This window comes from Callorhinchus milii, unplaced genomic scaffold (genome assembly GCF_018977255.1).
Source record: "Callorhinchus milii isolate IMCB2004 unplaced genomic scaffold, IMCB_Cmil_1.0 Scaffold2, whole genome shotgun sequence".
NCBI lineage: Eukaryota > Metazoa > Chordata > Chondrichthyes > Chimaeriformes > Callorhinchidae > Callorhinchus > Callorhinchus milii.
The window spans coordinates 14,611,003-14,625,124 of NW_024704743.1; the positions used below are offsets into that span (position 1 = coordinate 14,611,003).

General features: G+C 37.1%; 1 protein-coding gene across 18 annotated transcripts in view; it reads right to left on the reverse strand.

Annotated features, from left to right (window-relative positions):
- The window catches only part of LOC103181530 (cAMP-regulated phosphoprotein 21), a 275,084-nt gene that overhangs the window by 70,863 nt on the left and 190,099 nt on the right, over positions 1–14,122 (reverse strand). For all 18 annotated transcript variants that reach the window (XM_042332062.1, XM_007898065.2, XM_042332063.1 and 15 more), the window contains 3 exons: positions 8,150–8,354; positions 7,520–7,558; positions 4,433–4,522 (listed from right to left, as the gene is read on the reverse strand). In XM_042332062.1, the coding sequence (XP_042187996.1) occupies positions 4,433–4,522; positions 7,520–7,558; positions 8,150–8,314 (294 nt within the window). In that variant the 5' untranslated portion in view covers positions 8,315–8,354. The remainder of the gene's footprint in view (positions 1–4,432; positions 4,523–7,519; positions 7,559–8,149; positions 8,355–14,122) is intronic.

Sequence of the window (14,122 nt, forward strand, 5' to 3'; positions counted from 1 at the left end):
CCCAGATGATAGTATCCTTTTGTTCTCAAATGACGTACTGTTTGTGGAATAAAATATTCGGGAACCACAGACATATACTATACTGTGGGGAGTTTCTAATCACCCCACAAGCTTTGGGTCACAGCACATAGATCCCTGAGCCAGGGTTGGCAGGAAGGGAAGACAAGTTGGGCTCGCCTACTACAGATAGTGCCCATCTACCAGGAAATGTACAATGCAAGTCAAATCGACTCAATCACAAATGTTCAAAAACATTGTTGAATTTCTCCCTTCTTTAATAACTACCCGTTGGATGGCAACTTCATCCTGTTTCAAGAACACACTCAAGCAAAATGCTTTAGTCTGGTCAAACATGATACGGAAATTAGACAAAGGTTTCGACTGTGGACATTCAATTCTAAAGAGGTGAAAAGCATGTTTGAGCAATAAAATGATTTCCGTGCTTATAATAGTTATTTAAAGATAAATTAAGTTTTTTTTTTAAATGTGGTCATACAAACATAACCTGAATTTAATTTATTTACGTGTTATACTTGCTCCCCCCTACCTCTGTGACCTCCTAACCCCCTACCAACCTGTCTGCTCCATCCACTCAATGGGCTTCGGCCTGCTTCACGTCCCCCGCCTCGCCCGCCTCACCATTGGCGGGCAAGCCCTCAGCCACTCTACCCCCACCCTCTGGATCTCCATCCCGCAGTCCCTCCACCTTACACCCTCCCTTGCCTCCTTCAAGACCCTTCTCAAAGCCCGTCTCTTCAAGCGTGCCTTCGATCACCCTCCTTCTCCCCCTGCCCTCCACCCTCCCCGATCCCGACCCCCAGCTCAGGTCCGAAACATTGCCTGTCCAGCACCTTGGGACGTCCTCCTGACGTGAAAGGCACTATACAAATGTAATTTTGTTGTATTTAATTTAAGGATCTTGAAAATATACTTAGGGAGTTACATTCTTGAGGTAACCAGTTTTCACCAATTACATAAATTCTGCAGGCCACAAATCTCTAGTTGATTTTTCAATTAATGAAAGATCCAAAAAAATGTTACAAAATGGAGCAGGCTAGATGCAGGACACTTGAAAGGCTGTAAAAGAACTTGGAAAGAAATGAGATAAATCGATAAGTAGTGGTAAAGTGTTGCCAGCTTTGGATGTTAAAAGGTTGTAGATTGTAGTAGGAAGAAAAGCCACTTCACAACTTTGAGGTTCTGGGAAAGAATAAGAGTAGTTTTCGATTTAACATGCTTTAGATTGGAAATAATGAGTGTAACAGCAGAGCAACCACACGACTCTTACCCACAATTCTTGGCAGGAGATTCAGCAAAGACTTATTTTTGGGGAGTGCAATTGGTTAAAGCACTATATCGAGGAGAGTAATGATGTAATGCTAGCATTCTTAAAGTCTCAAAGTCTTCAATCATTAAGCACTGTTACATAATGCAATGAAAGTTGAGAGATCTCTGAATCAATGACAAATTGATCTATTCGCTAGTAGAGATAGCTTACTTAGTCTAAAAAGATGATCAACTTTATCTTTTATATAAACTTAGGCGTCAAAAAGTCTGATTAAAAAAAAGCCACAGCAAACCATGTCTAGGTAAATTTGAAAAAGTCCACTGGGCTTTTGAGATTAGAATTTTTTCTTAGTATTTTAGAGCGTGCACATTTTGAATAATTCTTAAATTCAGCCTTACATTTGAAGTTCGACATTAACCCTTTTCTAGCTAATGATCTGGCTATATTGCTGGGGCTATGCTGCATGGTTGGAGGTGCATCCTTCACATAATAATAAATAATAATAATCCTTGCATTCGATATAGTGCCTTATCACATTTTTGAGACGTCTCAAAGCGCTTCACAGAATATACTGTAAAGTGAATTGACTCTATATTTAGTGGGTGAAACACGGCAGCCAATTGAGCACAGCAGTGTCCCACAAACAGTTGTGGATCAAGTGACCAATTTATTATTTTTTTTTGGAAGGAATTATTACCCCCGAACTGCAATCCACCAATCGACTAAACAACCAGGTTCCTACTTACTGCTAGGTAAACAAAGGCGTGGAGTAAGGAATCGTGCCCAACATTTCGCCCTGCCAGGAATCGAACCCAGGCATCTCGCTTGTGAGGTGAGTGCTCTGGCCACTGAGCTACAGGACTCTAATCAGACATGAGACATTAAACCGAGGTCCCGTGTGCCTGTCCAGGTAGATGTTATGTTATCCCATGGCATTACTCGTAAAGAGAAGAATTTCTTCCCATGTCCTGACCAACAATCCCCCAAATAAAACTGATGATTAATTTCATGGCTGTTTGTGAGATATTGCTGCCGGGATCGCCTACACATACACAGTTTATTTTATTGTATATCCTGTGAAGCACTTTGAGGCAGCTTCCCGACATGAAAGGTGCTATATCAAATGTAAGTATTATTATTATACTGTATTTTAAAATAAACATTTGTGGCCACACAGTCATTTTTTCATCATAAGCAAACCCTCTCGAATTATTCAAATTGTGTCTTGTTTAAAAAGATAGTGTGGCTGCAAAAGTATTGGCAATAGCTTTTTTGTGCTAATGTTTTCCCTCCTCTTCATGTCTCCTGAAGGTGTTGATTGTTTGTTGGGGTAAAATTCCAAAGAATTCCACATTCCACCCACGTAGCAGTCTTTATATGAGAGTGTGGACAGTGAGGTTATTCACTTAAGAGTACATCACAGTTGGGCTGGTCTGTATGGGTTAGATATTCACCAGGCTGGGAATTTGCCTATTGGAGGAGCTGTCAAGACCATTTAATTATTTCAATTTTGTTTCGTACATTACCTTGAACAGAAAATAAAGAATAAATGTATCTGAAAACATCCTTCTTCCATCAAATGTTCCGATATGGGATGTTGGCATGATTCATTTTGATTTACTGTTCTACTCATGTTATTTTTTTAGGAGATATTTATCATTATTCTCAGGTAAATTTAATGCAAAATCAGATCCATACATTTACACCAATAAGTTCCTTACCAGTCACTGCAGTACATACAACCAAGCCAACTAAAGGTGGCATTCTTTAAAACTGCCTGGACTCCAGGAGGAAGACTTTGGAGAATAACATTTGTACTGACATTTAAAAGGGGATTCCTTTGAAGTTGTTAATTCTTCATTTCTGATCTATGAAGCTATTGCTCATTTGTCTTTTGTATGTGAACATTTAAGAACTCTGCTGCAGAGAGAAACTAGCTGTCACCAAGCCGCTTACAAATAGGCATTCAAAGAATTAAATGCATCCATCATTTTTGATGAGTCTTTATTTACGAAAAATGAGAAACCTCAATGACCCTTTATATCATGATTTACATTGAAGTCCCGAGTACCAAATTCTCAATGATCTGTAGGGTAGTTAATCATCTAATGCTAATTTCTCTCTACATTAGTCAAAACAATATGTCCAAAACAAAATCACTTACATTGTGCTGAAAAAAGCAACTGTGAACTTTGCAAATCAGGCACAAAACAAACACCGCCATACACAAAGATAACTTAAGAAAGCACATCAAAAGTCTTACTTCAGACTAGTAATGTTGGTGCTCAGAGAATACACAGACCCAAGCGCTTCCAGCAAGTCCGTTTTCAAAAAGAAATCCAAGTTGGAGAAGACAAAGATACTTAACACGTTTGATGACAATTTGAGATAATATTGAAAGAGACAACATATTGATGAAAAATCATTCTGCAAACCATTTTTTCCATTTATTGCAAAATTAGGTAAATTGTGCCAATGCATCACTGCATCGGTTAGGTACGATGCCTTTGTGATGAAGGTGCATGGCTCTTCTCTCTGCCAAACAAAATAAAAGGTTTGACCAACAGTTTTTCATTAGATAGTGTGCTTTTGATCAAAAAATCTTTGAGGTGATAAATCTCAACAGTTTTTCTTCAGAAGCATTCTCATATCTGACGAGAGGATATCACTTAGCAAATTTGAGAGCATTCAATTACGGAACTCACAGTTTACAATTGTTGTGGTCCGACTGACTATTGACAACATGTTAATGTCCACTGGCAACCAAGTAACGACATTGGAGAAGTTCAATTCATATTTTTTTAAGAACAATATTTAAATGACAAATAGACATTTTAAGAAAAGAATGCTGGATATACATTTTTCAAAGAATCCGCAGAGGTTGATGAAATCAGATAAGAAATCAGACTTGTTGCAAATCCAACAGTCTAAATTACAAGACATCAGTTACAGACCCACAAGAACACACCAACAGTTTTCAGCACTTAAGAAGACACTCATTTCATAATCAAAGTAAGGCAATGAGACTAATGCAAACAAACAGATGATAGGACAGAACCAAAGTGCGGACAGGTCAAACTTTGGGACTATGGATTATATGTGTGAAGACTACAATTCAATTTGCCACGGGAATACAAGCCATACCTGATTTTCTTGGGTGGCTTCTGTTGCCAGAGGCAGAGATGACTCTTCACAAACAGCAAGACTCCGCACGAGTTTACCTTTGGCTCCTGACTGAGAGGCACACAACAAAAATGTCATTGCCTGATTACTCATAAGATTTTAATAGTGCTCCTTAATATATGACTAATAGAGAAACGACTACATATCAGCCGAGTCAAAAGCCAATATACATTAAATAGCAAAGCCTTATTTCATCTGGTAGTGCATTTGCTGTTTCTTGAAAAAGCACTCATCATTCTGAATACATTACAGCAAGCAAACTGTATGACATTAAAATACAGCTAGCATTTTTAGTTCAATTACAGTGCAGTAACAAGGATTTTCTTTAAAAAATGAGAATGAATAAATATCTAAAATCAAAATTCTGACATCAAACCTTGCCTGGGATACAATCAAGTGTACAGCACACAGAAACTAACAGGATATAGTACATAACAGGTTACTTTGTAAACCCACCGACTCCAAAACTAATACCAACAGTAAATTCACATTTAACAGAAAATGACACAATCAAGCTTCAAAGCTGAAATTTGCACCTTAAATTTTTTGAGGTTCATTTTCTAATAACTAGAATGACATTAGAATTTCTTAAAGTCTTTGGCAGCCAATTGTAACACGTAAATCCTAAAAAGAAAGTTAATTTCCCACAAGTCAATGTTTTATCATCAGAACATTGGATAATATGCTATAAATTGTATTTAAGTCCACATTTGTTCAAGTGGAATAATAAAGCTCAATCTCAAATCATTATATCTCTTTTTTTTTAAATGGGTTACTTCTCTAAAAAATGACATTTATTTGCTCACTGTACAATATTAAACAGTAAAAGTGAAGGTGATTAATTTACTTCGGGCAAAAGGCTTTTATTTAATAAAATTAGGTTTCAGTACCATCAAGCTGAAGAATTAATTTGATATACTCTTCGAGTTTTAAATTATACTACTGCATTCTTTTCTCTGCATTAATAAGTTAAACATACCTCATTTGACACATTAATATTATTATTTGTTATTAATATCAATAATAATTTATTATTAGTTTAACTTTGCTCAAACACCAACAATATAAACGCTGAACACAATCTGCCTGATTTACTGAATGAGAAGATCTACGAAAGGAGTTGTATTATAAAAAGCCTGGGAATCAGATTTTATTTGAGACAATTTAATTTACATTTATCAAGAATTTTCAACAGTTTTAAAAAAACGACAATCTCCCTTTTTTGCTCCATTCTTCCGTTTAATTCTTTTTCTGTTTTGAGAAAAGGTCACCTCACCTCTTACTATTTACATCACATTCTCACAGAGGGGCTTATAGAATCTTGAGACTTTACAGCACAGATGGAGCCCATCAAATTTGTGTCAGCTCTCTGAAAGAGCTACTCATTGAGTCCCACTATGTAAACAAATAATTTCTACTCATACACCAATAGTTTACTTCCAATCCCAAATTATAAAGGTATTCTAATGCTTCTGTTGTTCAGACCATGATCTACAGTATACATGGTCAACTTTCAGATGCTTACCTAAAATAAACAAGGAAATTCATTAACAAATACTGTGTTTCAAAGAAGAAAATAACATATTCTTGTCTTCACGTTCCACAGGTGAAAAATAACCATCAGAGGCACATCACATGCCACTGCAACAATTTTTTATGAGTTAATGTAAAAAGATATTGCAAAACTTGTTCCAGTGTAGTGTTCCTTTAAAAACTGCACAATAGCTTTGCCAAAGATGTGCATAGTGGCAAAGCAATTTAAGAAAAGCACAAGAGACTGCGACACACATACAGTTCTGAAAAATGACTGCGATTTAAGCTTGCAAGAGAATGGCATGATATCATTTTAAACCTATGTCCACTGAGATCAATTTCAATATAAATGTTGTTTGACAGATTCATGCCACTTTACACGTTACAATCACAATACCAATTAAAAAATCATTGATGTATCAAATTATAAATTTTACTAGCAGTGTTAAAACATATAGGTGAGATTTTTTTTCTCTCAATAGGAATTTATCGCAGATGATATGTTGCCAGAGTTACTCTCCAGCCTGTTGTGAAAAATCCCGAACATTAATCTTGAGTAACTTGGCGGGGGGGGCGGGGGGAGTGGAGGGTGGTTAAGGAACTGTTAGATGAACTATGTTTGCTAACATTTGTATCTATAATCCAAACCAATATATTTCAATCTTAATTTGCACCGTGTATAGCAAATTGTAAAACCTCTACAGAATAGAAATACCAGATTTACCAACCAAAATCATTTTGGAAGCCTAACAGAATAACATAAGTATTCTTCCAATAGATTTCTATTTACCCACAAAAGATGTATCTACCACCATTTGTTCCTAACTAACATTTTATCCCCAAAACAGTTTATTCTCAACTTTTAATAATTCAAGTACGTATAAAAGCTAAATCTGGCATTCTTGATTTGCGTAGTGAAGTGTATTACCCCAACAGCATGATTAAAACAAACCGCTTCTAAATCGTTCCCTACATTATCTCTATTCAACACTGGAAACATTTTTTAAAATTTTATTCAGATTTTTTAGTTATTCCTTCTGAAATTCAAGTTTGTTTTTAAAAAAATTAAACTTAGCTTTAACCATTTCAGACTTTGAAATTATACATTTTTTGTGAGCACTACTCACAGGAAAATGTGATGTTAAATCTCAAGCTTAATGAATTATTTCTTTTCAGTGGGAACTCTTTCTACCACAGTTAATTTCACTGTCAAATGATTTACTCCCGGTGCCGTCTCTGGAGTTTCTTATGAATTATCTTATTTGAAGCTTGAATGTGACTTTCAATAAACTCATACAAAGAAAGACATGAAATGCTTTGGCACAACACAAGCACAACATGAAAGCACAATACTATTTTTCACACAAAACACTTGGGCTTCTAAGACTGAACACTTCACCAAACTGTCCAACATATGACACAATTTCACTGCGACACGCAAGAATAATCACATTGACATTACTTTATCCTATCATTTCAGCTTTGACATGCCTCCATACAGAAGGTGGCCCCTACCTTTGCTCTTTTTCTCTGCTGCCCCTGGTTTGCTCGTTTCTGTGCAGCAAATGACAAACAGATATCATTCGGTGGACAAAGATGATAAAAAAATTAGAAACGTCATGACTTAATGATAGGAATCATTTTTTTCAATAAGAAGCTGCTGTACATTGTCATCGGTTAATGTGGCGCCATTTGAAATCTGCTCTACGAGATGAAGCCCAGCGCAGCACAATCAGGTTAGTCAGACTTGGCCTTCAGGAAGCCAGTTCAAAATAGTTTGTTGACAGCTTCATTACATTTTTAAAATCATCAAAATAAAAGCATTTCAATCAGTTCAAAATCTGATCATATCAAATGTCCGGTGACTACCCACCTTGCTTTCCCTTGTCATCAAAGAAAAAAGTATTTGACAGATCAACATTTAGAAGAGTGGTCTTCATTATAACACTGCCAATAGAAAGGCCACTGTATAAACAAATGATGAGTTTGTGCCTCACTTGTAAGAGCAGATCAAACTGATAACTAAACTCAGCACACAAGATGAAACACATACAGACAAAGTGAAAAGATCCAGTATCGTTGTTAGATTTAAGAACCATACAGAACCCAGACAGCCAACCACCCGTATTCTATGTGTCACCTTACTTGATAGTCAGCCTTTGTGTCATTTGATTTATCCTCTTTCTCTTCTGCCTCCAAGCTTTCAGTTCTAATGATGCACGTCTCTGGAGAGGATGGAGAAGTTTCAGTCTCTTGCTCATTTCCAGCTTCCTCCACTGTTTCATGGTTCGATACGCCTTTTTCAGACATTCTCACAGAAAGGAATTACACAAGTAGAAGATGCAGTGACCTGCAGGGTCAAAACATCAAAACACATTTTATTCCCAGAATGAGTCGCTTCATTTCTTTCTGACATTCATCCTGTAGAAAATGAATATTGCAGTTAGCTACTGTTTACTTTGAAACACATTCCAATGTGCTCCACAGTACAAATTCAACATTTCATAATTCAATTCCAAATGGAATAATTCAAATGCATATAAAAGCCAAATTTGATATTCTTAACCTGCATGGTCAATATGCGTAGCCATCAAACTGACAGCTCCATTATTAAAACCATAAGCCTCATCCCAAATCCCTTGTTAACTTCATACCTACGAAAAGCTAGCAAGAAAAATCTTCAGGTAACTTAAATGAAGAAATGCTAATGTCAATGCATTTACTTAGGGAGCTCCACAGAAAATTAAAACCTCTTTTCACTCTCACTGATTGATTCCAAAATGAATGTGATGAATAATTTAGGATGACGGCCACAAGTTATGGACAAGATCAAATCAAAAAATTGCTCAGCCAAATCGATTCCTGAACGCATGAACATTAAAAATAGAAAGCACCTTCACCAAACACACAGGAGCTGGTACCTTTGTTTTAACATTGAACTACCCGATCATTTGTCTCAGTTATCCTCAGGAGCAAAATTCCCACAGATGCTAGACCATATGAAAAACTCAACAGGATATACTGTACACCAGCTGAAGTGTTATGGGCAGGAGGCGCAGTAAGATCTGAAGCGGAAAGTGTTGAGAAAGAATACTCCAGTGCCAAAAAATGTAGCAAGCAGAGGAAAATAAGCTGCCAGCTTTGTAATCTGCTTTTCTTGCTGCAAATACATTTGAATTTACGAAGCTTCTGCACAAACAATTATATAATCAGTGCAATATTAGTATAGGATAGCATGAATGTTACTGTCAAAAGGTTGTAATGAAGCCACAGTTTGCTCGGAGCATATGAAGCAATAAATGACCCATGCACGATTTCATATATGAATTTGTAGGACAACAAACACTTATTTCCTGATAAACCTCTATTAAACTGCATTCTTGGAATTGTGAATTTAGATTTGTTGTTGAGTGCTTATAATTTGGAAAGAATCCCCACTTTTAGAGGTGCCATATCACATCAAGTTAAAACATGACAAAGTACTTACAGGATTTATTGTCAAGCATCGTGAATGGTTTTGTAGCTATTTTGACACAGAGAGAGTACTGAGGTGAATAACCAATTTTATTTGGAGAATTCTTGGGCATAATAGCAGGAAAATATACTAGCTTGTACAATACAATACCAATCTGGTGATAATTTGAAGCTGAGCCTGAATAATGTGTGTGGCAGCACTTACAGTGCAAAATGAGTAGTCACCATATTAGAATAGGTTTGAGTAACTTCTGAACATTTAATGTTAAACATCAGAAATGGCATGTAAATCACAGCTCAGTTTTATGACTACGTATGGCATCCAAATTACCTAAAAAGTCATCTCTATGTGGGATCTTTAAATCGTTGTATCTCTGTCTGTGAAATGCAGAACATTAATAAATTATGTAATTTGTTTCCTTCAGAACACTCCACAATCAAAAATCTTGCGCTTTCATCAAAATCCTACGTTTGCAGACAGGGCTTTAAAGCACAGCTATGGTGTTTTAACACATCTGCACTCGACAAATGGAAGCAATTGTTTTGAATCTTACAATTATATAATTATTCTGGCAATTTGCTGATGTTTACATGACTTCATATAACGTTGAGTATGTAAAATGACCCTGATCTGCTTCTATTGCTTGGACCTGCTTAATATTGTCTAACTCAGCCACTGCTTTCCTCTCAGGCTGCCGTGACTCTAATCTATGCATTTATCACATCCAGGCTTGACTATGCTAACTCTCTGGTCGCTGGAGTTCCCAAGTCTTCCATCCACAAGCTGGAGATTATTCTGAACTCTGCCATTCATCTTCTTTCCCGAACAAAGCTCTGTCAGTCTAGGAACCCCATCCACGCCCAGCTTCATTGGCTTTCCATCCCCCAGTGGATTGAGTTCAAGATCCTCATCCTCATTTGCAAAGTCTTACAGCCTTGCTGACCCTACTTCTGAAATCTCCTCAAATCTTACCAACCCTCCAATTCCTTCGCTCAGCAAGCCTGCTTCATGTCTTCTGCTCTCCCATCCACAGTTGGGCTTTCAGCCTATCTGATCCTATTCTCTGGAACTCCAACCTGGAGTCCCTCTGACTCGCTCCCTTTCAAGGTCCATCTCAAGACATTCCTCTTGGACCACGCCTTATACCATCTGTCCCCTCCCTGCTCTCGGCTCAGGTGTCAAGGCAGGACTGTCAAGCAGCTTGGGACGTTCTCCCGATGTGAAAAGGCACTTTATAAATGTTATTTATAACATGTTATATTATTTGTTTTGACTGAATAAAGAACCAACATAAACATTTACCATGAAGTAAAATACAATAATGACAGGCAGTGCAACATTTCAAAGGAAGAATGCAAATGCTCATAATTCTGCAAATATATATTAATTGTGCTAAAATCAGCAACTACAGTTGTTGCAATGTCTGATTAACATCAGGGATTAATGTAAATGTCTCTGTATTGGTGATTTGATTGTGTGTGTGAGATAAATAGCTCAGAACAATAAGCAAAAAATCTGACTAAGTTGCATGCAAAATGAAGAATACTTAATTACAGATGTGTAGTGTGGAACGAGAGACACAGGAGGAAAGACAAAATAGTTGAAAGAGAGCATGAAAGTCCAGAGCCAGAATTTGAGTTTTGAGAGAGACATTAAGCACAAGTGAGAAAACATGTATGTGTACAAGGCAGTTAGGAAGCATATGTGAGAGAGCGAGAGAGAGAGAAAAACAGATGAGTGAAAGAGAACTCAGGAACAGAGAGGCAGAATGAAGGCATGTGTGAGCAAGACGACAATTGCAGGGACATATACATGTGAGTGGATAAAGAGTGAATGCATGCATAAGATAGAGCAGTTGCACATCACAAAGAAAGCACACACGTTTGAGACAGAGAGAACTATGAGAGAGAACAATAACTAGCGAAATTTTATAGAGGTCCATTCTGAGTCTCACAGTACTTACACTTACGTATAGCACTTATAAAAAAATGTAATACATTGATTAGACCAAGCATAACCAGGTGGTTTATATAAAGGGATTAATGGCATTCAAAATGATTAAGAAAAATTAAATGGGCTGTTGAAGGAAGGTTGATGACTTTTAGTGTTGATAGATGTGACGTTGTGTGCACAAGAAGGAGAAACGAGACATGTGTATCAGCGAATGGTGTCCATTGGGAAAGATAGAAAAGGAAAAGGTGAGAGTATTGATCACTCGCTGGAAAAATCCAAATAGTGTGCAACTCTTCATGCAATAATCAACAGTATAACAAAGGAATTGATGGTGAGATGTATAAAGGTAAACAGGAATAAGGATGAATAATCAAAGACTCTTATTGAGTACGGTAGCTCACTGCTGCTGGAAACATGGATGAATCATCCTTAAATTGCATCTGGTTAGAGTTGTAAATAATGGTTGGGAAGCTAATATAATCCACTGGAATTTGGACTGATTACTCTTGAGAATTTGGAAACATTACAGGGTGTTATTATATAACTTCTTGGAGATGTACTTCTGGATGGCTATCCCCTCAGGAGATTCTGTGGGTTTTTTTAAAGGCTTTGATGGATAAAGTGGACCTGGCCTGTGTAAGAAATAGGCCTTATAGGCTAAGTCAGTGGGGGCCAACCCATGAGAGCTTGCAAGCATTCGCACTTATCTAGGTAAGTCTGTGTTAAATCAATATTTTGTTTCCAGTGCAATTTATGGTGTGGCATTAAATTAAGAAATATTCAATCAAGAAAAAAATATTTGGTTAGTCACCAATGGGCAAAATGACCTTTCTTGTTCATATTTTACATTTCTCCCACAAACACACACAGAGTCACTCCACTTTACAATATATCTTGTGAAGCGTTTTGGGACATTCTCCCATTGTGAAAGTATTATTGTATGGATTATTATTGTTAAATTTTGGTATACATTTTAAAGGCCATTTGTCAAATTATCCACAGGGCTTTTTTCCAGTTCTCATTTAGAACAATGGACTCAATGTTGGGCAAAATACATTCAGAATGATATAAATGCTTTGGAAACATTTCCAAAAAGAGAAATAAAAATGATTGGGGGAGCAGAAGATTTAGGGCTCTCGGTATTTGAACTGTTTTTCGCCTTATGGTCCAGATCTTAAAGGTGATGAGAGGAGCAGTATATATAGTTACTTGATTTGGACCATAAGTCCATTCGTGGAGGTTGAGTCAACAACCTCGAAAAAAGACTGGAGCCCATTACAGGGCAATAGTCTGGGGGGGAATGAACTTCATTGCTTTTTTCTCATTCTACAATTTCTTATGAGAGAGAGAAAATGCACACATGGCCACAAGGTAGAGACAGAGAGAAAAAGGGTGTGTCCGATAATGAAACAAAGACAGCTAGAGCAGGTTTAAAGAGATCGAAAAACCTAGAGAAAGAGCATGATAAATGTAAGTGAATGATAGTCAGGCTAAATGAAATACTAGACATTCTTGAAGACAGTTCCTCACTACGCAACAAGGCTAGCCAAGATTATTATTTGCATGTACACCATTTGGAAGATGTACGGTCACTGTACTTTGCCAGTTGTCAAAGCTGCCTCAAAATCCTGCAGACTGATGCTGCTGGTACAATCTTTCCTCAAACATATTCTACTGAATATGCCATATAACTGGTACAAGATAGCTGATTTCTTTTGCAGATAAAATAGTATTGCATGGAATATATTTTGTGACCAACATGAAAACAAAATGGTTTAATACAGAAGATGGCTAGGCTTCAGTCAGATACTGTGGTTTGCGTGATGATCACTCACTTATTAAATTATAAAATGTCTGATCTGAATTAGACAAGACTAGTACTTGGAATTAAAACATTCAAGTGTGATCAACAGAATCGATTTACAGATACCACAATTCTGAAACCAGTAGTTTCAATATTTGCCAATATTTTAGGAGACATAGTCAACCTCAAAAAATTATAAAAGAATAATGCTGTGACCTAACAGTCCACAGTCCACCTTTATCAGATGAAGAATAATGTTTCCATTCAAATTCAGATTATTGCTGTATGGGCTTGATGTTGTTCTGTGGGTGGAAGGTTATAACTGGGCCTCTAAAGGGAAGCAAGAGATTATTATTATTATTATTTTTAGCCTTGTTCAGAATCCCAACAAGCCACCCTCTATAATTTCCATGTGTAGATGGGATGCATGGAATTCTCAGCTTGGTTTGGAAACTCTTAAGCATGGGTTTCCGTGTGTGTCAGACACGCGGCTGACCACCAAACTAGTATTGATTAAAGGTCTAGGGTTATTTTGAACAAGGAGGAAATCAGCCAAAATAACTTGGAGTAAAACATCACTTTTGAACAATTCCACTCGTTTGATTTAACAGTGCATTTTTGGACATTATGTCATTTTAATGTTCCTCTTTATAATGTGAGCTGGCTCTTACTTTTCTCCAGAGGAAAGTGGCTGCCATTCTTCAAAACCTCAACAACAGCAGCAACAACAAATTAAATTTGTATAGCACCTTTCACATCAGGAGGATGTCCCAAGACGCTGAACTGTCTCAGATTTGCACCCGAGCTGCGGGGTGGGATCAGGAAGGGTGGAGGGAGGGCAGGATGGGTGGGGGTAGTAGGATAAAATACAGCTTACATTTTGTAT